Consider the following 23,596-nt stretch of genomic DNA (forward strand, 5'->3'; position numbering starts at 1 on the left):
TTCTGTTTGCTTTCTAGCATCACTGAAGTAATCAAATATTACAGATCTCACTCTCCCACATATATACATACATGTACATATAAATACACACACAAAGTCTGTAAATGGCAGGAGTAACTGTGACTCTCTTAAGGCAGCTAAATGCCTCTTCATATAATTAGTGATGTGCATGAATGGATTAATGAGATTCACACTGTCCTTATCTACCATCTAGCAAAACCACAGCCAAGGGAATGGGCTTGGAGAAATCAAATGCCACAGATCTTACTCTCCCACATATATACATAAAAACACAAACAGTTTTGAAATCATTCTGAGTTATAATCTGGAGTATGCTAAACCTAGTTGAGGTGTAACTTTCCTACAGCATGATCCAACTACATTAGTTATATTCAGCTTTATTGGATAGTTACACTGTATCCTATTTTATCTTGAACATTTAATCCTATTTGGATGTGGGCCATGAGAGCAATTTTGTCACTTTTATGTAGAATAACTTGTGTCTGGAAAGGCTAAAGCACTGTTTTTTGTTGAAGTCTAGAAAGCCATATTATAATTTCAGTTTTCAAGTTTAATTCACTTCAATTTTGTTTTTTCAATCGGGAAGACATGTAAGACACATATGGAAAGTAAAATACACAGCACTTAGTTGAATTCACCAGTTTTCCATTTCTTCCTTATTCCAACTGCTCTCATATTAACATTCCATTCAACCAAATCATCAAACCCCAGTTTGAACAGAGTTAATCTGCATCTAATTGTTATTCTAAACAGAAGTACTCTCATCAGTGTAAAAGTTTCAAATATTATTTCACAGTAACTTTCTAAGGGTTTGGTGAAAATGGATTTTGCAAAAAGACTACTAGAAATATAGTAATGTTGTAATTCATGCTACCATGTACTTAACAATGAGCTCCTACAATAATACCTGCTCACAATTAACACATTCAGATACCAACATTTCTGTGAAAACATTTACTTAAGATATGCCTTCAATAGTATTTTTTTCCCACAACTGTAAAATAAAACCATTTTTAAAATATCTTTTGAAATATTTATACAATTTAGTTTCAAAACACATTCTCAGTTAAAAAAACAAAACAAAAACCTTAGAAATCATCAACACAAGAGACAGGACTTACATCAACATCGTAATAGTATTCTTTCCTCTTTGAAGCAGCCACAAAGTCAGCTCGGAGGGCAAGATCATGAATCTTACGACACTCTCCTATATCCATTCTCTGTAAAAAAGAGTTATTCAAATATTCATTGTGAATTGATATAAATATTCATGAGGAAAGGATATGATGTAGTATACCTATAATAATGAAATTAAACTTTATAAACAGTTAGGCACAAATATCTTTTTCTAAGTACAATATTCAAATGCAGGGGGTAATATTCAGATATGTGCCCAATGCACAAAGTACATGAATATACCAGTTAAAGATGAAATTGACCACATGCATTACCAGGTGTACTAGTAACAATACCCAATTTTTCTAAATTTTTTTTCCGATTCTATAAAGATTTAAAGACAGTAATTGCAGGCGTGAGCTATAATTTTTTTATATGACACACAAAAATAATCGATTATTTGTTCTTTAATATTTGATTTAACAACCACTTGTAAGAAGTTCTTAGATTTATCCATAGTTAAAATACACTTCAACACTGTGGTTTCAAGTGACTGCATAAAAATGATATTTTCATATAACATTTTATCTCTTCCGAATAAGAGATGATCATTTCTTGCTTGTAAGAGATGAAATGTCAAAAATTATAGAAGTGTGTTAGATACTCATCTGAAGAAGCATTATTGAAGTAAACTCAGCCACTTACTTCCATTTGTAAATTTTCATATTTTATTTAGAAAACCTAACAGTCCCAAATAAAACAACTAATCTAGAACCCAACTGAAACAGTTTTGATGATGAATAACTCCTGAAAAACTATATCAACAAATATTACATTAAAATTTAGGAATTTTCAAATTCTCTACAGTCAAGTGAATACTATGGTGGTCAGTTTATGTAACTAGTTATGCAAAGCTTCTTAACACAATTTATGTGAAAAACAATACATACGTATATACACCAGTCTAGTAATAAACTATACAAGCAAAACAAAAAAGTTCAATCACATAACAGATAAAAATAATTTCAGTCATGATTATAATAATACAACCCACAAGTTCAGAGCCAAGTGGATAAAACCATGAATAGAGAAGGAATTCATGAAAGTTTAAAAGATAAATTTACTTTAAATTAAAACAGAAAAGAAACCTGAAAGTTAAGTAACCTCATAATTTATACTATTGGTTGAAATGCACTGAAAATAAAAGCCATTTTAGTATCCATTACAATGAATCATCTGTAATGCACTTGACAAAGAATAAACAAAAAAGGAAAATAACTTTTTAATTTCTGATGATTCTTAAATGAGTGACATCAAGTTGCCAGAGAAGACATAACATGTATTGTCAAGAAACATCTTATGATACAAAAAGTGCTAGAATAAGTTATAACACCAGGGAAAATATCTAATGTTTCAAAATCTACATCAAATGAATTTCTTTTGATAAGGGAACCTATGCAAGAAACAAATGACCAGGACCTATAGATTTTAGGTTAAAAATGTATAACAATTGAACATAATGCAGGCACCGATAATATTATGGGTAATTTTTTAGTTATAGACAGTTAACAGACAATTAATAGAAGCTAAGCTTATTCTTATTCAAGTTTGTAGAACTTGGACCACAGGAAATTATTTTATTACTGATGCTATGTCTGTGTCAACAACAGGGACCATGATCCAATCCACAGACAATGCCTACTGGTTTTGAAGATAGACGATTTAAGTATAATTTTCTCCACTACTGTACTTATCCTTACAAGTAAAAACCTACACCAAAATTACACTCTCATACTTATTATATATATTGATCAAATTAGTCCTTTCTCCATTCCAAGTCAAGCTATTCAGCAAGAAGCCAGAAAAACCGACACCAACCCCAGTTCTCTGGTAATAAGCTGACATGACTCTCTTGTTTTATTACACTACTGTGTATATCTATTCAACAGATACTCAACATCAACACACACATTTAATTCACACTCTGACAAATATTTATTCTTGTCACTTTTGAGAGAAGCCAAAAAAAGAAAATTATTCTGTACTTTATACCACCTTATGAAACCAACTGATTTACTTTTCATGACCTAATACAATAATATTTGTGATTTACAGAAACTAAACCAAGTAACATAAAACTAAACAGATATTGTGTCTTCTTATCATTTTAGTTAATTTTAGAGACATGTGAGGCAATGTCTTTACATTTCTAATGCTATATACTTAATGTGACAAATTGCTAATTTCATATCTCTGGAATAAAATTCTATAAAGATATAATTTTCCTATACTGGAAATATATTTCCTTTCACAAGATTAACGATTTTCATTTAGTGCTGCTCTTTATATGTGAACTTTCTTTACACATGTCAAAAACTTTGCACTCCTCTCTTGTTAGAATTAGCACATTTCAGTATGCCCCTCATCCAAATCATTATCTCATTGATTAACCAACAGTAGCATAGTGTGCCTACATGATACATGTGATTTCCTCAACACTCTTCAAACAAATCATCACTTTGAAGTTTGATAGAAGATGTCTGCACCGGAGAAGTGTGAACAGAGGTAAGTACCCACAAAAAGACTGAAATAAAACCTCTCTAATGGGTTATGAACCTGTTCAATAGTGTGCTGTAAACACTAATCCTGAACTGTCTCTGACAGATGTTGGCTGGTAGGAGGGAAGAAAATGAGATGAGAAATGGAAACCAAGGAAAGAAATGTGAAAATGAGCCCCAATGAAAAAACCTATGTCACTTATTAATCCTCAACAAAGAGGAGCCTGGAAGGAAAGAAAATTCAGCAATTGAGCTTCCAATGCACCTGAACCCACCAGGTTATCACAGGTACTGCTGATGATGGACAATACATTGATGAAGGGAAATACCTAGATTTGAAGGACTGGAAGGATAGGAATAGGTGTTATTGAAGGCTTTGGTTCAGACAAATGGGCCATAAAAGTTGAAAGAGTTTGAGGTTACCTGTGGTTTGATATCATCAGGGGCTGTGTTAAGGACATAATGCCAAAGAAAAGGAGTAAAACATAAATCTCCGAGATAAGCAGAGGGTATATAAACACAAGACAGAATGAAGTTCCTACCGATAAGGTTCCACTAATAATGAAGTCACAGATGCAACAACGGATAAGGATCAAATGCAGGACAAAGTTGAAAATATAGGGCGATGGGTATCAGCATAAGATCTCTGGGGATTTCCATGGAGAACAATCAAGAGGAGATGTATAGAAGACACATACTGGAAAAGGGTAGATATAGGTGCATAAAATCTCTGGGGATCTCTCTAGACAACAATTGGTGATCTAAAAACAGATATTCTGCTCACTAGTAAGCAAGAGTGTACTGATCCTTGAGGGACACGGCATACTGATATTTTCACCTATGTGAGAGAGATTGTGATCTGCATGGATCCAAATATGAGGAAGGGGAGGGGGTAGGAAATATAAAAAAATGGTTGAGAAGAATGCTCATGAAACAAAGAAAGACAAGGAGAATAAGAAATAGGGAATAGAGGTAAAACATCATGAACCTGAGATACAAAATCTGTGAAAGTCTAAATTGTTGTTGTGCTGGATAGTGTCAGATGAATCTAAAAGAGTTCAAATGCGGTCATGAGACAGAGGGTAACTCAAGTAGCATTAGATCTCCTGATGGACAAAATCAGAAATATCCACAGTGAGGCTGCCTGCACCTGAGACAGAAGATTGGTCACTGGTGTAGCCCTGAAGAGGTAACATTGACTTTGGAATGCATAATTAAGAAAACTGTATAAAACTGTATAGTGGGAAAAAAATATGGTAACACAAAACATGGAAGAAAAAAAAAACATCACTTCAACCAAAGGGTAAGAAAGTGTCACACGAGTATACTACACTACTGTTAATTAATAAATGATGCATGACACATGTATTGCAATGCACTAATTCCAACAAAGGGGAGAGTATAAGGCTTGTAAAATGAGTAAAAAAAACAAAACATTTGCATGTAGAGGACAGTAATGAACAAGAATACCTACTTTTATTTTAATGGAGGTAAGTACAGTATTGGAACATAATTTTCTTACTATATGAATCAACCAAGATCTAATTATTCTGCATTGACTTTCATATGAAAAATAAAAGATCTTTTTTAAGTAAAAGTACACTAAACAAGCTTTACAATTTTCTACTGCTGATGTTTCATACAACCAAGTTCCTATGTTTAACAGATGAAGTACATTTACAATTTATACTGAAAGGATCTGAAAATCTTATAGATGCAAAGAACTAATTTTATTACCTCAATTCTACTGGCTAAAATGTTTTTTTTTTCCACCACTTATAAGTCCTCATGCAAGATACAAAGTACTAATAATTTATATGAAAGAGTTGAACCAAGGTTACCAAACAATGAACGATTTATTAAAACTGTTGTTTTATTTTTTCAACATAAATCTTTTTCTTTAAATTTTCTAACTTAAATATTTTTAATGGTTTAGTGTTGCTGGAAATATGATGAGGTAGTGACTAATAATTTTCACACGAATAATAAAAACAAATCTGCATGTGAAAGACAATCAAATCAGGCCACTCTTAAAAAATGTTTTTGTTTGCCCTTGCTCAGCCCTGTCCATGAAAGTTAGGTAGGCCTACTTACCTACCTACCTAACTTTGTTCGGCTTTAAGTACTATCCCTAGTTTCTGTTGGGGCAGTACATCCATGAAGAAATGATAAACACAGTTAACCATTTACCAATTTTAATGCATAACTGTTCAGTCCATTTAAACCTATATTGAATAATGAATCTAGAAATATTGAAAGCACACAACTTTAATACCTGTCAATAATATATTCACATTAAAATTAAGTGTTAAAAGACTGACACATGATATTCATAGGTTTATTTTTTATGTAGGAAAATTAATTGTATCGAAAAGAATTACCAGAAAAAACTAGCAATTTAAGCTAATACATACATCCTCTAAGGCTCAGTTACCTAATTTTGTTTCTGCCACTCAAGGAACAAGAAAGAACATAAAACTATTATAATGTATACAACAGCCTGTTGTAGAAACACAAGTATAGAGGACAACATTTTGAATGTCTTCTGCCTTTCATCTTCAAGTCATTGAAAGAATGGTATTGTCTATCTTTATTGTACTCACCGGAATACTGTACTGACCGACAACACAATACACACACTGACCTAAAGATGAAAGGCAGAAGAAATAATATCAAAACATCATCCTCTACACCAGTATTTCTACAACAGGCAGTTGCCAACCATTCAATTAAATTTCATCATATGCCTAAACAATCAAAAAATACAGATATCAAAAACATTAACATAACTAGGCTAAATATTATTTATAGTTGAAAATATGCCTTGTTTTCTACTTTTCATTATCAAGCTGTATAATGATCATTACTCATGCAGCTGAATATTTTTGAAAACTATTTTCATAACCAGTAATTTGATGATAAAGAGGAAACCACCAACCAGATAAATGAGCTGGACAATTGGTTTCTCCACTGAATATTCGATTCTCACAATTTCTTAAATGTCTATTAATACAATGAGACATTTGTTCACTTCAAAGCTCAAAAAGTTCTCTATTAATAAAAAAAATATTATATAACTGAACCATGCTTATCCAAACATTGTGAAGAGAAATGTGGAATTTTTTGTGTCTTTCTAACTACCCATTAGAAACTAGTTTTGTGCACACATTCAAAAATCACTAGACTGACAACGTTTGTGTGCATGCATTTGTGTAAAAGTCACACGTTCTTAGAATTAGTATACGTAATGTTTAAAGGTGGTGAGTTATGTAAAATGTGAGCTTGCATGTGGAATTTATGTTGCTGTTAAACATCCACCACAAGGAACTTTATCACAAACAGATATCTACTTTAGAACACAATTAATAGTATGTTCAGTGTGTTATCAATATAATCTATAAACATACTATGTGATTAAAACATAAAATTTTCTTCTAACTGATGTCTCAAATACTTTAGTCATTCACATGTTAAATGACCGAGTTGTGTACGACTGTTCATGGTCATAAAATTTGGCAAACCTTTGATGTACACAGTACTACAGTTTGTGCCAATTACTGAATAAACTACCTCTTCGTACCAGCACACATTCAAAGTAATCATGTTATCACAGTATCAAATCACAATATTTTTCACCATTACAACAAACTTTGGTAAAAATTAATTGCATCACAAAGAAAAATCTTTCACTTGTAGCCATAATGGGGAACACAGAATAATTAATTTACACATTTTGTAAAATTAAACAAAAAATACCACGAACATCTGTTCTATATTTTTTCCATAAAAAAAAATCTCAAGTACCAAGGACATTGTAATTTATATCTACATGTACATGTTACAATATTCAGAAACTTTTGAAATACTGGTAGTGATTCTTTATTAGATAGGCCTAGGACAAATGGGTACAATACTGATGTAAGATAACAAAAAAAACCACTTGCAATTATTATTCACATTGTAGTTACTTTTGCAGCTACAACAAACGATCCAACAGATGGTGTGGAAACAAAGGAAGTTTACATACTATTTTCAGCCATCTCATCTCTTTTTTACATGAAATTTTCTTTTAGAAAAGAAAAAAAAATTCACTTATTTCAAATTCAGAATGTGGCTTTGTTATAGCATTAACAACAAATTAGTGAGTTGAAGTTTACTAAACATTCATTTGATAATGTGTTACAAAAACTAGATTTAATGTTTTATTCTCACAAAAAACAAATCTTCCATCTTGAAACGAAAGTTTGAATTAATGGTTTCATGATTTTTTTCCAATTTTAGATCATTTTAAAAATTTGGTTTAAGATGTTATTTAAAGAAACAACTACACAGTTGTATTAATAATCAGATATGAAACGAGTTTAGAAAACCAATTTTTGTTTTGACTGGGATTATTTTTTTCCAGGGTTGGTTGTACATGGGCAAACAAACTATTTTTTATTTCAGCCTCATTTCTGGATTAAGTTTAAAACTAATGGTACAACAATAAGCAGAAAAAATACTGTAAACTACACATCAAAATTAGTTGTCACATATGCTTCATCCATGGTAATAAATACCTACACAAACAATATCTTGTCATTGTTCTAAATGTGTTCACCTCTTCATCTTAATACATTTAACAGTTTTACGTTTATAATAGCTGAGTAAATACTCATCAAAAGCTACAGACAAAAATAAAAAAATTTTTTTACTTACATTTGTTCCCAACCACAAACTGATTTAATGCAGTGCTCATTGAAGCATATCCAAGTCAGACATTGCAACTTTAAAACCAATCCACAAATTTATAGCATGAGTTTAATTTTACTCAATGATTTAATAATACTGCACTTTCATTACCATTTCAAGTCCTTAAATCTGAATGACAATTTTAAAATCACTGAGCCTGCTGTATATAGAAACTGCATAAAAATGCTTTTTGGTAGCTCCTATACGAACTTCTCTGTCCAGCAGAACAACATTTATTCATATTAATGTTTGCAAATCTAAGGTTAAAACGTCGTATTTGGAGCTGAATATGACAAAAACCATCAATTTACTTTACCATAAGAAGTACCATTCTTCAATAAGGCTGGCAGGGTGTCCTACGTGATGACTGAGAGAAATTGTTTACAACCTAAGAGAAAATTCTTTCATACATGGACATGATAAAAATAATTAGAATGTCAAGAGGCTAATGTTTAAGATCTGGTAAGTAAAAATAAACTGAATTAATTATATATTATCTAATAATATTTCATATTAAAATCAGGAATTATACTATGCAGTATGACAACAGTTAATTAAAAAAATTGAAATGGTACAAAAAACACTATACAGAGTAGACTAACATTTTAAAAATGATGAAAAAAAGAAATTAAAGAATTACATGGTACATGTATTTACATGCCAGTGCAGAGCTTTGAAGAGATGAGGGGACAATAGTTTCCAAGAAATAATTTATAAGTTAACCTTCCATCACACACACTTATCAATAGTTATCTGACCACTTCATAAGTCCATTTGTTTAATATGGTTTTGAAGACAGAGCATACAAGTTTTTAACTCACAATGTACTCTAGGTCAGCAATAAAAAACTGCTGTGCCACCCCGTGTTTCTAAAAGTGGTCAACTTCTGAAAAGTAAAACATATTCTAATTAGGAAAGCTTTACCAATCCTAAACAGCAGAAGCCAGAGCCCTTCCCTGTAAAACAAACAAAAACAAACCTCCTAATAAACTTGCATGACAATAACCAAATCTAGCAATTGTGCCAATTGAACTGCTGAAAATTAAACAGTTTTTAGGTCAAAATTTTCAAAGTATATACCAAAAAGATTATAAAGAAGTGTAGAAATATTAAGTGAAAATGGTTTCTTCATTTTCCTCCTCAGTTTCTATAAATTGTACTAGATTTTGATTTTACCATTTCAAACTTTTCTACTATTTTACTCATTCCAGACAAGTTTAATAAAATCTGTAGACGAGCTTACGACACGGAAATCTGTAGATAAACAGTCTCAAGTTTACAGAATAACTACTCAATATTTTGAAAAGCAAATTTCACACTAGAAATATAGAGTAGAAGGTTTTAACAAACTTACCCAACCCAAAGCTATGGTTAGCTCCATCCAATAATTAAAAAACAAAAAATCCAATATTAAGATATATTAACCTTCTCAGTGGTTAAATCCTATGCAATTTGATGATTACTACAAAAAATCCTTTTCCTGTTCCAGGAAGTTATGATTTTTACTACTGATGCCATGTTAGAAATGTTCTAATTTAATTAGTTTTGTTAATGTAAAAAAAGTAAATATAGAAAACAAATGTAAAGAAAAATTAACCAATTAAGAAATAAAAAATCCTTTTATAGAAAGAATAATTTAAGTAAAAATAGGAAATTAAGTGGAATGAACACAGATTTGGACAAAGGTTTTAGAAACTGCTGTAACTTTAAAAGATAAGTGGGTATTGGTAAACAAGATTGTTACATTAGTTAATAATTCCATTTGCTGCTACAAATACATTTTCCTAAATCAACTGTGATCTATAAAATACCCATCCAACCTTTTCTAGTTAAACTTCTTGAATGTTGGAACTCATACTCAAAGGTAAACTATTCTGTAGACAAATCAATCACCCTACTAGAAAAAAACAACACTGTAATAATTGAAGTTTAACCCAAGTTTTCTGTATTCTAAATTTTTACCTTCTAGTTTTACCACTCACAGTTTTCAACCTTAAACCAATTCTAAACTTTAGTCATGATGTCTCTTCATCTTTTTCTTATCCAATAAAAACGCATCAAGATTTCAACCTATTTGCAGAAGATAATCTCCTCCAAACCTAAGGTCTAATACTTTTTCTGTGAACTCTTTTTAACGATTCAAAACTCTTCCTTCAACATGATGAATGCAATCAATTTCAAAATTCCAAATGAGGTTTGACCCTTAAACAGCAAAAATATTGTAGGTAGCAGCATCAATTGATGATGGCCACCATTTAAAGGTTAACAAGCACCTTAGAATCTAAGTTACTTCTGCCTTACTACTAGATAAAATATACATTGTCTTGAAGACTACAGACCTTATAATATCTGTGTATAGATATATCCCTCATCAATTTTATCTAGTTGCCTTAACAACACTAATTACTTAACAATATATAACCCTGTATTTATTGAGTCTTCGCCAATGTACATTTTCCACAAAACATCTCTCTCAAGAAACTTTTTAAACTTTAGCCTGGAAGGAGCAAAAGAATATAATAAAATAATATACGTGCACATAACTTTCTACACTTCTTCATACGTTAGTTTATTATAGAAATGTCATACAATGCATTACTGTTGATTTTTACCATCCTATTCAAGCAGCAATACACTGTAGTCAATGTTTCCATGAAGAAATAAATACATTCAACTTTTCACAATTATCCTCTATATTACTTTATTACTATGTATCTTTCATCATACATTACTTTATTTACATATTCTATCAAGGCTGGGACAATGTTTTTTTTTTAAAATATACATATATAACCCACTGATGTGGTAATAACTTTCAAAACTATTAGACATAAAACAATCTGTAATACAAACTGGATTCAAACCTTTCAGCTTTGAGTTTTCATCAGACCATGTATGTTCTGTACATACTGTACTAATTTCTGTGGCTATACTTGACTTTTAAAAGAACAACTGTAGATGCACTTAATTCTTTAGAATAAGATGTAGCATTGAAGTTATTTTCCAATAACTGTGTTATCAATAAATCATTTCATTATTGCCCTATTCCTTATACATAAACATTTTATTGAAAAACATTTCTTACCTTTGTCTTTGACTGCCAGTATAGGGTGGTGGAGGGAAAGAGAGAAAAAACAAAACAACATACCTCTGGAAACATATACTCTCCTTTTGTATAAGCAGTTTATGAGGTAAAAGGTAGGAGAGCAAAAGAGAAAGTTAAATGATGTAATATTGACCTTTTTAGAAATGACATAGGACACAGTTTAACCATTGGTGATTATTAAGCATTTGATGCATCCATTGTCCCAGCCTTAGAATTTAACAAAACTATGGTGTTTTTGTGTTTACTTCCTTTAAAATATTTCATAACTGGAAAACTTAACCCTTAAATCACACCAATTAACAAAATGTCCAAAGCTACGCTTGGTTTTGTATAAAAGTGTAAAAATATATACATTTTCCCCTTCATCTCAAGTGTATTAGTGAATACTAAGTTTCTTATATTTAAAATTATAACTTGTAAAATAAGAGAGTATTTGTCAAACATTTTTCTCTATTCCCTATCACCAGAAAAACATTAATTTACACTTTGCTGATGAAATTCTATTTCCAGTTGTGTAACAGTTTACAAATACTATTGTATAATAGCAGACCTTTTATAAACTACTATGTATACAATATTGATAAAGTATATTAATTAACAATTGAAATTACACCAACCCACATTAATTTCAGTTTGTGTCATAGGGATGTGGAATTCTGAAAAATCAAAAGTGTAAAAAAACTTCAAGGGGCAAAATACCAGAAAATCTATTTTACTTACCCCTGTCCCACAAAATAAACATACATTTTCTATGATTTGTCTTTTATTTTACAATAAACAGTACCACTGTCATTTTAATGATTTCCAGAATACCATGTTTCATGTTTTACATCTAAGAATTTCACACACACACACACACACAGATATATATGCAATCATGTATATTCTATAACTTTCAGTCATAAGAACTTTATGCTCCAAAGTGTAGAACACTATGTAGAAAGTAAAACTGGTTTTTAAATCTTTATATAATTTTTATGTTAAATATTCATCCTAGATTTGACAACCAAATTTAGTTAAAAACTAGCCTTCAGAGTGTTTGAGAATTAAAGGGATACATCTACTTGTGTACAAATAGTTTTAATTTTAATTATAAATGTACAAATGTTTAAATGTGTGTGTGCTAGAATTCAGCAGTTCAAAATTTTTAGGAAATTATGCAGATCCCCAAAACTATCTGATGTTTTTCTAGCAAGAGAATGAACAGTGTGAAATATAATAAAAGAAAGAAAAAATAGTGCTCCAACAAGCAAAGTATAACTGTAAAACATGCTTCATGGGTATCAGCAGAAAACATGAATTCCACACCCCTGCTTTATTAGTTTATGTTAGAATGTTTTAAAGCATTACTATTGTAACACTGTGGCTACTTAAATATCCCCCAAATATACTAGTAAAAACAGACAACTCTCCAGTTTCATATCATACAGTGACACTGAAACAAATGAACAGAAGATTAGGAGACATACGAAACTCATAATTCATACTTACAGTGGAAGCTAAGATGTCATGAGGGCAACAGCTCAGCAAAAAACACCTGCAGACACGAGGGTCGGTGAAATGAACCTTATACTTGTTGTTTTCTCCTACATATAGAATAAATCAAAATAAAAGTATTAGTATAATTAATACTAGAACTAAACTTTACTTTCTGGCAACTCATAAACAAAATATATGATCATCCTATTCTCAAAAGTTGTGCAACAGTACTGGACAGTAAATTTTAATCAAATTACCACTAAAAAGTGTTTTCAGCAAATATCAAGAATTACTTGTTGTGTGAAGTACCTTATATTCAGCCTAATAGATTCTGTTATATTTAAAGCTTTCTGTAAAAACATAATAAAAATATTGCCAATTTTATAATGCAATGATTATTCTTCAAAAGTTATAATTTTTGTGTATTGAAGATGCATTACTGACAGGTACTTCCCTTCATTCACAAGATTAATTATTCTCATTCAGTGCTGCTCTCTATACGCAATTGTTTATTTACACATAGCACAAGTATTCCTTTCCCTCTACTGAAATTAAAATATTCTAACCTGTCCCTCATGAAAATTATCATGCATCACTACTTCATCAACATGAGCATGAAATACATGACATGTAACTTCCTCTATATAACACTACTGAACTATCACTGTAGTGTTTTAGATGTAAGCACTGGAGGACAGTGGAAAGTGAGAGATGAGGGAAGTACCTATCAGAAATACATCCTCACTACAGGAAATTTATAACTTCCAACATGTAACTTCCCTATAATCACAAGCTAGAATTCCATATTGACTGAGTGGCAGGATTAGTGTGAGGAAATGACAGAAGTACCCCCCATTAAGTGTGAAAGTCAGATGAGGGAGACTCACCACTTCTGAATCTGGTATACTCTATGCTTGATGTGAAATGTGTAGAAGGAGAAAACTGTGGTACAGAGTGACTAGAGTGTTAAGGACCATACTCAGTGAGTCTAGAGCCACTCTAGCACCTGGGACCAGGCTTCTGGTATCAAAAGGATGTCCACATAATAAAAATCAACTCCACCAACTGACTGGAACACAATAACATCCTTGGATTACAATATAAAGAGGGATAACAAAAGGACAGAACTGCAACAATTCCCCCTACCTCCACTGTGACCCACAACATAGGAGTATGGATGAGAGAGAAATACAGACAACTAAAACAAGTGTTACGACTTGTGTTGACTGTTTCTCCTCTTAGGTTCAAAACCCAGCTATGGGATACCAACATCCACATGGGGATAGGATGAGGGCTCCTAATCAAAGGGGTGAGTTGCATTTTGACATTTCGCCCCTTTGTGTTTGTATACTTCATATTGGAGAGTGTCACTTTATACCTGAAGACTGCCATTACCCAACTATGCACTGAATGAATATCATTATTTGAATGAGTTCCATTCAAAAGGATGCCTCTATGGTTGACCACCACAACTGCATGGAACTAGAATGTGGTAAGGGCTCCCATACTCCACTAGAAGAAAGGAACTTACAATGTTTCAAAGAGATTGGAAGCACGTCATCACCTAAGACAGTGCAATGGGTGATCTCAAAACCCTATTCTCAAAAGAAGACCATGCCAATTCATTCAATCAAGTGCATGCCAGAGATGGGCAACTATCATTTCTGCTTTACCCATGCAGTCAATAGATGGTATGATCCAGAGCAAGTAAGTTTATGAAGCAATTACACTGCAAGGTTATTCACCTGTAAGTGATGTTGTTAAACACATCATCTCAACAGTGAGTACCTTGAAGCCATAAAAAATAAAGCACAAGTTAATAAGGCTGAACAATGTGGAATCTACATAACAAGTAAACAAAGCAAGGGCCCCTGCAATGCAAAGAAAGTATGAATGTAAACTTACCCAAACAAAATTGCACTGAAGCCTGAAGAATGGCTACAGGTGGAAGACAAAAGCAGATGAAGAAAAGACTGTGATATGTTTTAAGTAATAGGAGAGGAATGTATTAGGTGTGGTCCATGTCCCAACTATTGAATTTCCTTAAACGGCTAATATAGATGAGATGAAAATGGAAAGATGAGGAGTCGAACCTGATGAGAATACATGTGAAACAAACTCCAGGAGGAATAAGCCAATTGAATCAAATGCCAAACCCAACTGGTGAGAAAAAAAAGAGGAAAAAATCCCAAACTGAGAAAGTCTATCAATTAATAAAAAGTAAGAATGGCTACCACAGAAGGAAGTCATGCAGGCAATATAACAAAAAATGTGGACTGCAAATAGACTATTTTGTTCAGGACAAGGGTAAAGATAAGAAATATAAGAAAGATAAAAAAGAGGAGCTACCCTTCCTATCTGCCAAGCTCTTTGGGAAGAAGGAATAATTTGAATAAAGAAGATAAGTAGGATGATAAATTATATGTGAAACATTAATGGCAAGCAAATCCATTAATGCCCACAGGCTAAGAAAAGAAGAAAATACATTTTAAGAGAAAAGTAAAATATTAAACATGAGGAAAGTGGTTCAAATTGAGGTAAAGTGAAAGAACAGAAAACCACATTAATATACTAATCAAAAAAGAGTAGGCTGTCTGGAGGGAGGACAAATCCAGAGGGAATGCATTAAAATGGTAATGGAAGAGAAAGCAAAGCCTTGATGGTATCAGGAAAAACAAAAGGTAGCACAATAACGCAAGACCCCCTGGTTGAAATGCCATGTGAGAAACTAATACTTGAGTCACAGCAGGTTGATCAGCAGGGAATCCTTGAGTTGCAAACCAACTATAGAACATTTTCCATTTGTGCTGATACACCTTCATTGAAAGATGTACAGAAACAGCTAAAAGGAAAGCTCTCAAGGGAAGAAACCAGAACTCACCAAGGACCAGGTAAAAGCCAGATGTGAAGATGAAGGATGTGAATAGCTGAATATAAAGCTGGTATGATGAAGAAGTGAGGAAAACAAAAGTAGTAGTACTGGAGGGGAAAAGTTGCAGTTGTAGTAATTGTGGCAACCACAGTTGAGCTAGCCCATAAGGACGGATCAGAAGGACTTGACACAGAGTGGTATGAGTACAAGAGATCATTCAATGAAGTACTTGGATAGGAGGGTAAACATAAAGGAATTTGTGGGACCAATTCTGGTTAAAGACAATGACAGCCAGAACCCAATGATAAGATACTAGGGACCAAAAGAGGGGTGATATGCAATTGAGGTATATGGCAAATGCATCTTCACAGGTAAAAATGCCACTGACTGCAAGGGCACTGGAAAATGAAGAGATCTAAAGGCTATCCTGTTAGATATTTGGTTGGAGCAAAAGAGACAATCAACTATGGGATTGAAAGCACATGGAATGTGACATGCAGTGAGATGAATGTGGTGCATGAGTCCAATACAGTAGATCCTACTATCAAATATAGAGCTCAACTGGGTGCTCTTTCAATGTTGGAATGAATCATCATCAGACAACATTGGCAAGAGGTAGTAGGAAGTAATTCAAAGCCCAGAGAAGTTTGAGGGCATTGATATGCAAAGTTATACGAGATAATTGTTTGCTTTACTTCTTTATTTATTGTTCTATATTTTATGAAAAATAAGTTTCCTAACTTATTTCTAAATAGTAGTAATCTATATACATATTTAATGTATATTAATTTAAATGTTACTGTATAATACAAAATACTAGTCCAATACACCACAGTCAAGGCCGAGTTAGTTTTATATTACTGGACATGATAACAAGTGTACATACACTACGTCAATGGAAGTTACATAATGTTAGCCAGGCACAACTAGAAGGTCAATATAATTAAAAACTAATAAAATAAAATAAAATAAAAATGAATAAATGAATAAATAAATAAATAAATATATGAAAGAGATTTAAGCTACTTAGACTAAAAATTTGTATTTTTATGTTACAATATGTTGTCATTCTAGGACAAGAAAAATTTCTGGTCTTTTTTATGACGATTGCAAGGTTGGTCAAATGAGACTACACATAGGGTATTGAAAATAAAATAAAAAGGCTTACTGAAAACAAATGTTCCAAATGTATTTAGGAGGTTTTAAAGATTACACAAATATCTGACATATCTGGGACAAAGAATAGTTTTTATTCATAACATGAAAATCATTTTGCACTCAGACTAGTTTCAAAACTGATTTGATATTTTCACAAAGAAATCTTTAATAAAAATACTTCATTAAAAATTCTGAGTTTTTGTGTAAAAAAACATACAGTCTTTACTAAAACTTGCCAAATTTTATAAAGATATACAAAATGCATCAAAAGTTATAATAGTATAAGCACTTGTACAAGTATCTAAACATATTTATGTATATTATACTGAGCCAGTTGCAAAAAAGGTTAACAGCTGAAAACTTAATCTCAGTGTTATGTTTCTCACTAATTTCATCAGTACCATCTCACTAAAAGCCTTTTTGTTTTATATCCACTAACAGAAACTCAAATGAATTCACTCTCCTTGCTATTATCTTTAATATCCTCTACTTCAACAGGATGTATAAGGCTACTCCCTCCTTCTCTTTAATATTTTATTAAATAGCCTATAACCCTGTATTTCAAAGAAACTTCTGTCATCAAAATCATGTATATTTAATGATGATTCAGTTATTCCCATTATGTCAAAATTCTCCATTTTTACCAGTGCTCTAAAATCATCTATTTTATTTCTGGCATTACAATAGTAATAATTAAGCCTATCTATAGAACTATTGCTATAGTCATTTCCTCTGTTTATTATTATTTTTGCAACTATAACAAACAAGCCAATCCCTACCCTATTTAAAGGCAAACCATTCATTCCAAAAAGCTCCTTTTTTCCACTGAACCAATCCCACAAGTCTAACCACCTATCTACTCATCATTACATACTAACCTAAATCTAGCATTTAGTACTAGTGACCTATTTATATCTTCACCTCAACAGTTAACTCTGGGCAGTACCCATTACAAAATTAAGTTATGGTAATTTTCTTTAAATGACTATCAACTCCTTGTACTTATTAATTAGCTCCTATGGCCTACCTTTCCCTATATCATTAACCCCCACATGCACCATAAAAACTATTTCTGCTAGCCCCTTTATTATATCTCCTACTCATACAGAAGAAAATAACACGAGAAATAAGACTTGGTTAATTGTGTTCTTAATGGATTATGATTTCTTAAATAAAAACCTATGGTTTCAGATGGATTAAAAAAAACCACTAAAAATCAATAATGGTGTTGTTTACTGAGAAGACTTCTTGAAGCTGTGTAGAAATTCACATTTTCCTATGTAAATTACCACCAAACATTACAAATTAACAAAATATCAAATGTTTTAAAGAAAGTATTCTTCTAGAAGTCTGAATTATTATTTTTACTTAAATACTTAAAATTAGATATCATTTAATTAAAGTTACAATTAAGTCTATTTATGCAATGAAAATAATCAGTCAAAATTTATTTTCAAATATTAATGCTGTCAATTCTTCTAACTCTACAAGTTATCAAATATCTGCCATTAATATTTCTTAATGTAGTTTTTGATTAAGTTTTTCTGCTTAACTCTTTAAACCTATACTCTTTTGTGCATTTTCATGATTTTCTAATAATTGTCACTACAAGTTATAAAACATCAATTTTCTTAATATGATTTATAACAGCATGGTTTGAATTAGTTTTCAGCCAAAGAGTTATTCTGTTAGGTTTTACAATTATTACTTCCAACTATTTCAACTACCTAAGTCTTGTGTGAGAATAACCAATAAGTTGAAAGTAATAGATTAATAAGCCCAACAATTAATTACTTATGAAATTCCATTAATTTCCCACTCATCCCCATTACTGGCTAAATACAAGAACTATTTTACCAGCTATATATCACTAATTTCATGTCCATGTTAAGAAATTTAGGACAACAGTCTTAGATAAACTTAAGAAAGAGTGCAATGACTGCTTTAATAAAAGTAATATTCCCTTATCATACAACACTCAAAAGTAGCACCAGCAAGCAGTAAAGCTGTCGGAAAAGCAGTGGCATTTTATGAAAAATGTTAAGTACAATGGAAAATAAAATGCTGTTGCAAGAAAAAAAACATTCCGAGATGTTTTTCCTTTTAATTTTTCCTGTGAATAACATCAAAGATTAAGTTTTTCACAAAAATAAAATTATTAATAAGTAAGTAGAATATTTAGTGATACAATCAGGTCACATTAGTTAACTTCAAGTTTAAGTTACAAATGAATTTAATGGATCACCATAACAAGTTTGTGAAAGTCTGTACTGTAGTTTTATAAGAGTATGTACTATAGTTTTATAAAAGTTTTAATACAGTTTTAAATATGTTGTCCTATTTAACCAGATATTTCTAAGTGAATCTGTAAAGCACTATTTCTTTCATATGTATGAATTTAGTAAAAACGACTGATGGTTCTCTAATAACTTTCACATTTTATTTTTAATCAATAAAATATTTAATCGAAATGTAATTTAAAATCAAAACTCACATTAAATCTGTCCAACCATTTATACTATGAGCAAACTGTATTTTGAATTACTGTTTAGTACTAGAGTGGACAGTAAATTAGATTAATTTACGTATACGACCATTTCATCTATTTCAAATACTCTTTTGCAGAGAGTAACAGAAAAAAAAAGGAGTTCAGCTTTATGTCACTTGAAGAATGAGGAATATTAATGTTTGGAAACAAAACTGTTAGGGCTATTTCACTGTGTGTTGCTAGCAATAAATAATACAAGTTTTATTTAGGTTTTGACTTGTAAATGATAACTGACTATTCATCTGTACAAGGTTTAACCTTGAGCATGTGCTCACTTTTGTCCCCATTAGTGTATTTATATGGAAGAATATTTCCTAATTAATATAATTACAAGTGCTTTTACTTGTGTGTGTGTGTGTGTGTGTATGATGGGTTTTACACCCTAATTTCTAGAACCACAATACCAACTGTTTCAGTTCACTTTAGGCAGATAAAAAAAAAATTACCTTTAATACTATTATGTATTAGTAACTTTAATAATTGTTCCTATGTGCATATAAGTTTTGAATTATAAGTTCCCAGTATCTGTGCTAGGTTTTAGACCTAGTTGTTTTGCCAAATAGATATATTTTACAAGTTTAATAATGGCAAACAGGGAGGTTCCATACCCTCACTGTGTCACTCCTTTTCAAGACTGCAAGTGTTTTATATTGGATAATGTTAGATTTAACCTTCAAAAATTCTTCTTAGACCCAGAATGATCAATGATCCAGTTCACTTTTTGAGTGTAATGAGGATTATCAACCTTAAGAATGTGCCCATAAAATTTGGTACAGATTTGACCACACTTTACAGAGCAATTATCCCAAAACTGATAAAATGCCCTATCTCCCCATTATAAAAAAATGCTTCCGAAAGATCCAGAATTTGGACTTAGATCTGGGCCAAAAGTTTTGTGTACATCTGTCTATTAGTTTTCAAGATATACACATGAAAGTACAGACACACAGAAACCTTACTGCACTAAACACTAAGGCAAAGACCTTTATCTTTGCTGCACTGTTCATTGTGTTGCTTGTAAGTGATTCCTTTATAGTTCTGATATCTTTGCAGCATATATCCCAAAACTTTAGACAAAATATAAATGTTTTGAAATACATTTATGTTAAAATTTTATGGTCTAGTTTATAACTACAAACCATCAGTTGGGTCACTTAAAACTTGACTGTATGAAGTTATGTTTTACAAATAAGGTTGCTGTGTTAGGCTTTTGTTTACATTAAGTTATATCAGCCTAAGTAACTGCTTGAATGGACAAAAAAACACAAGAAAAAGAAATGTAAAAACAAATATATCAGTGGTTACACTAACTTTTGAAAAACTGTTTTTCAACACATTTTCTATAAATCTGAATTCACTACTTCAGATTAATTAATACTTACAATCACCTGCAACCACAATTTCATACTTTAACTCTTAACAACAAGAACCAGAAGTGGTACATATGGAGCTATAGGTTGAACTTATGTACTGCTAAAGCTTTAAAAACAAAGATTTATTTACTTATAAGTCACCTGTTACAACAGTACTAAATACACTTTTCTGTATACCTTATTCTAGACAGTTCAATATTATTTTAATGTCCATAAGAATGTTTACAACAATATTAAAAGTCTTAATGTTGTATCTCTTAACTATGCAGATACTCAAATACTTCATAACCAAACTATCTTTACTCATTTTATTTACTAGGTAAATGCACACTTAAAGTAAAAACCTATTATTTTTAAACTAACCTAAATTGAAAATCAAGCATCATAAAAGTGAGAATAATGTCTACTTATTTTTTAAAGCTACTAATTTCAAACTGCAAACAACAGGGAAAGGAACTGACTGATAGTACCCACTGTCAAATCTTAGGCTACTCTTTATTACTGACCAGTGTTGTTTGGCTTAAAGAAATGGAGGAACAGTTTTTTGACATTTGAATTATTTTTATTTGAAGAAATAAAAGAGATAATGTGTATTTTAGCTATGTAGTTATAGATTTAATAAAGAGAAACAAATAAAAAGATAATAATACACTGAAAATGGATGGGAAAAATAACTGTAAATAAGTATTAGTTCTTGACCCCTTTCACTCAAGATTCCACTCATGCCAACCAGATAGAAACTTCATACACAAATCACTAGACTTTAATAGCTATATTTTAAGACTTTTCCAAATGTTTTATGAACCAGCTGAACTTTCCCTATAGATCATCGATTGGAAATTACTAACATACACAACACTCCACATGTTCAAATATAATCATGAAAAGAAGTTATGAGATGCTATATACAAACAACACACTTATCTCCAATAGTCACAGTGTTTATACAATCACGCAAAGGTAAACAATTAATAATTCTATAATGTTGCTCATGTAGAAAAAGAATTCATACAAAATATTTTACCCCATAAGAGAACAGGTTGCTCTAGATTAGAAAAGTTTCATAATTAAGATTGAAATAACTTTTTAGTATCTCAGAGTTACTCAAAGTAATGTCTATAACTATTGCTAAAACTTTTCTATGAATGATCAGTATGACAAAGATTTCTCCACTTTCAATTACTAAAATTTTGTTTCTTGTCATAAAATCAATTCACACACATACTGTAACAAGCTCACAAGAAAATCTGGCATTATTATGTCCTTACCAGATTTTAATGAAATAAATTTAGACCTTACCATTCTTCCAGTCCAGAAAACAAGTACTCAAAAGAAAACAATTATGTTAATACAGAGCTGAAACACATTCTATTTGAAGTATCTGATAATGCTTTTATTACATTCTAATGTGCAGGAGATATTATAGTAATTTAATAGAAGTAACATGATGAACGATATAGTACACAATTAAGTTCTGTACTTCTTGTAGGATTAAAGTCTAATACGTCCCTTACTTTTTTATTATTACGATAATCCTTACCATATCAACGTTTTATTTAGCAATTACTGAGTAACTGCCATGGGTATAAAATAGCTTGATAATGAGTATGATCATAAACACAGAGTTTGTATCTGAAAAGCTCATTTGTAATATTAACGCTTTTCGGTTTTCATATTCAGTTTCAATATAAATTCCTCATTAGGTTACATTTGTATTCTAACAGTAATAACGCTGTGTACTCTAACACAAAACAATTTAACGGAAATCAGGCCTAACTCACCATCTCTTCCTGTTCCCATCAATTGATCTAGCATTTGCCTCATCTGGTCATGTGCCGACATTTTTGTTTTTTGTTGATTTATTGTTCAGGAGTTAATTACTTAAAGTTTCTTAACTATATACGAAAGTATAATATGTTGGCTAAAAACACGATAGTCTTCAAATCCTTAACTTAACCTTACCGACGTCCAACCAGCCCTAAGAACATCATTTACTCAATATGGCCGCCGATATTATATTAATTAACAATGAAATATCTATGAAAAGCAAAACAGTATAATAATTGCTAATATGCAGTAGGATATATACCTATAACAAAGAAAGGAAAAAGAAAAAAGCAGTCAAAACAAATATTTCAAGAGCGATCTTCTGCAAAATATTAAGTTTAAATAAAAGAATATAGAGTGCCCTCATTAATCAGTTTGATCAAACAGTTAACAATAAACAAGATTTATTTTTTACTACAAGTGAAACAAATATTAAATTAAAACTGTATCACTACGAAGAATTCAGAGTCGCGTCTTTTCAAAATCGAGATTAATTTCTTCTAACCAGCATAACTAGGTATGTATTTTCATAACTATCAATAAATTACTGCGATTGAAAGGTATGTATATGTATTCGTAATTTAGGTATTTTCGAAAACGAGGTGTAACTGTATTTAAACAATATTTCAAAATTTACAGTCAGGGTTCAAATACAAATCCTCCCAGTGGTACAATGGTATGGCTACGGACTTATAATGCTAGAATATGGGTTTCGATACTCGCGGTGGACAGAGCATAGATAGTCCATCGCATATCTTTGTGTTTAATTTCAAACTACAAACATTTTATTTTATTTTGAATGTACAC

The 23,596-nt window shown here is 31.3% G+C and overlaps 1 protein-coding gene across 2 annotated transcripts in view; it reads right to left on the reverse strand.

Moving 5' to 3' along the window:
- Nucleotides 1–22,987, reverse strand: part of LOC143244431 (putative RNA-binding protein Luc7-like 1) — a 36,388-nt gene extending 13,401 nt beyond the window's left edge. Inside the window, exons 1-3 of one of the 2 annotated variants that reach the window (XM_076489073.1) lie at nucleotides 22,744–22,987; nucleotides 13,024–13,118; nucleotides 1,143–1,241 (exon numbers count right to left, since the gene is read on the reverse strand). In XM_076489073.1, coding sequence (XP_076345188.1) covers nucleotides 1,143–1,241; nucleotides 13,024–13,118; nucleotides 22,744–22,804 — 255 coding nt within the window. In that variant the 5' untranslated portion in view covers nucleotides 22,805–22,987. Of the gene's footprint in view, nucleotides 1–1,142; nucleotides 1,242–9,247; nucleotides 9,313–13,023; nucleotides 13,119–22,743 lie in introns of those variants that run through there. The other variant, XM_076489074.1, reaches the window with a different exon arrangement.
- Nucleotides 22,988–23,596: the final 609 nt, after the last annotated feature.

This window comes from Tachypleus tridentatus, chromosome 2 (genome assembly GCF_004210375.1).
Source record: "Tachypleus tridentatus isolate NWPU-2018 chromosome 2, ASM421037v1, whole genome shotgun sequence".
Taxonomy (NCBI): Eukaryota; Metazoa; Arthropoda; class Merostomata; order Xiphosura; family Limulidae; genus Tachypleus; species Tachypleus tridentatus.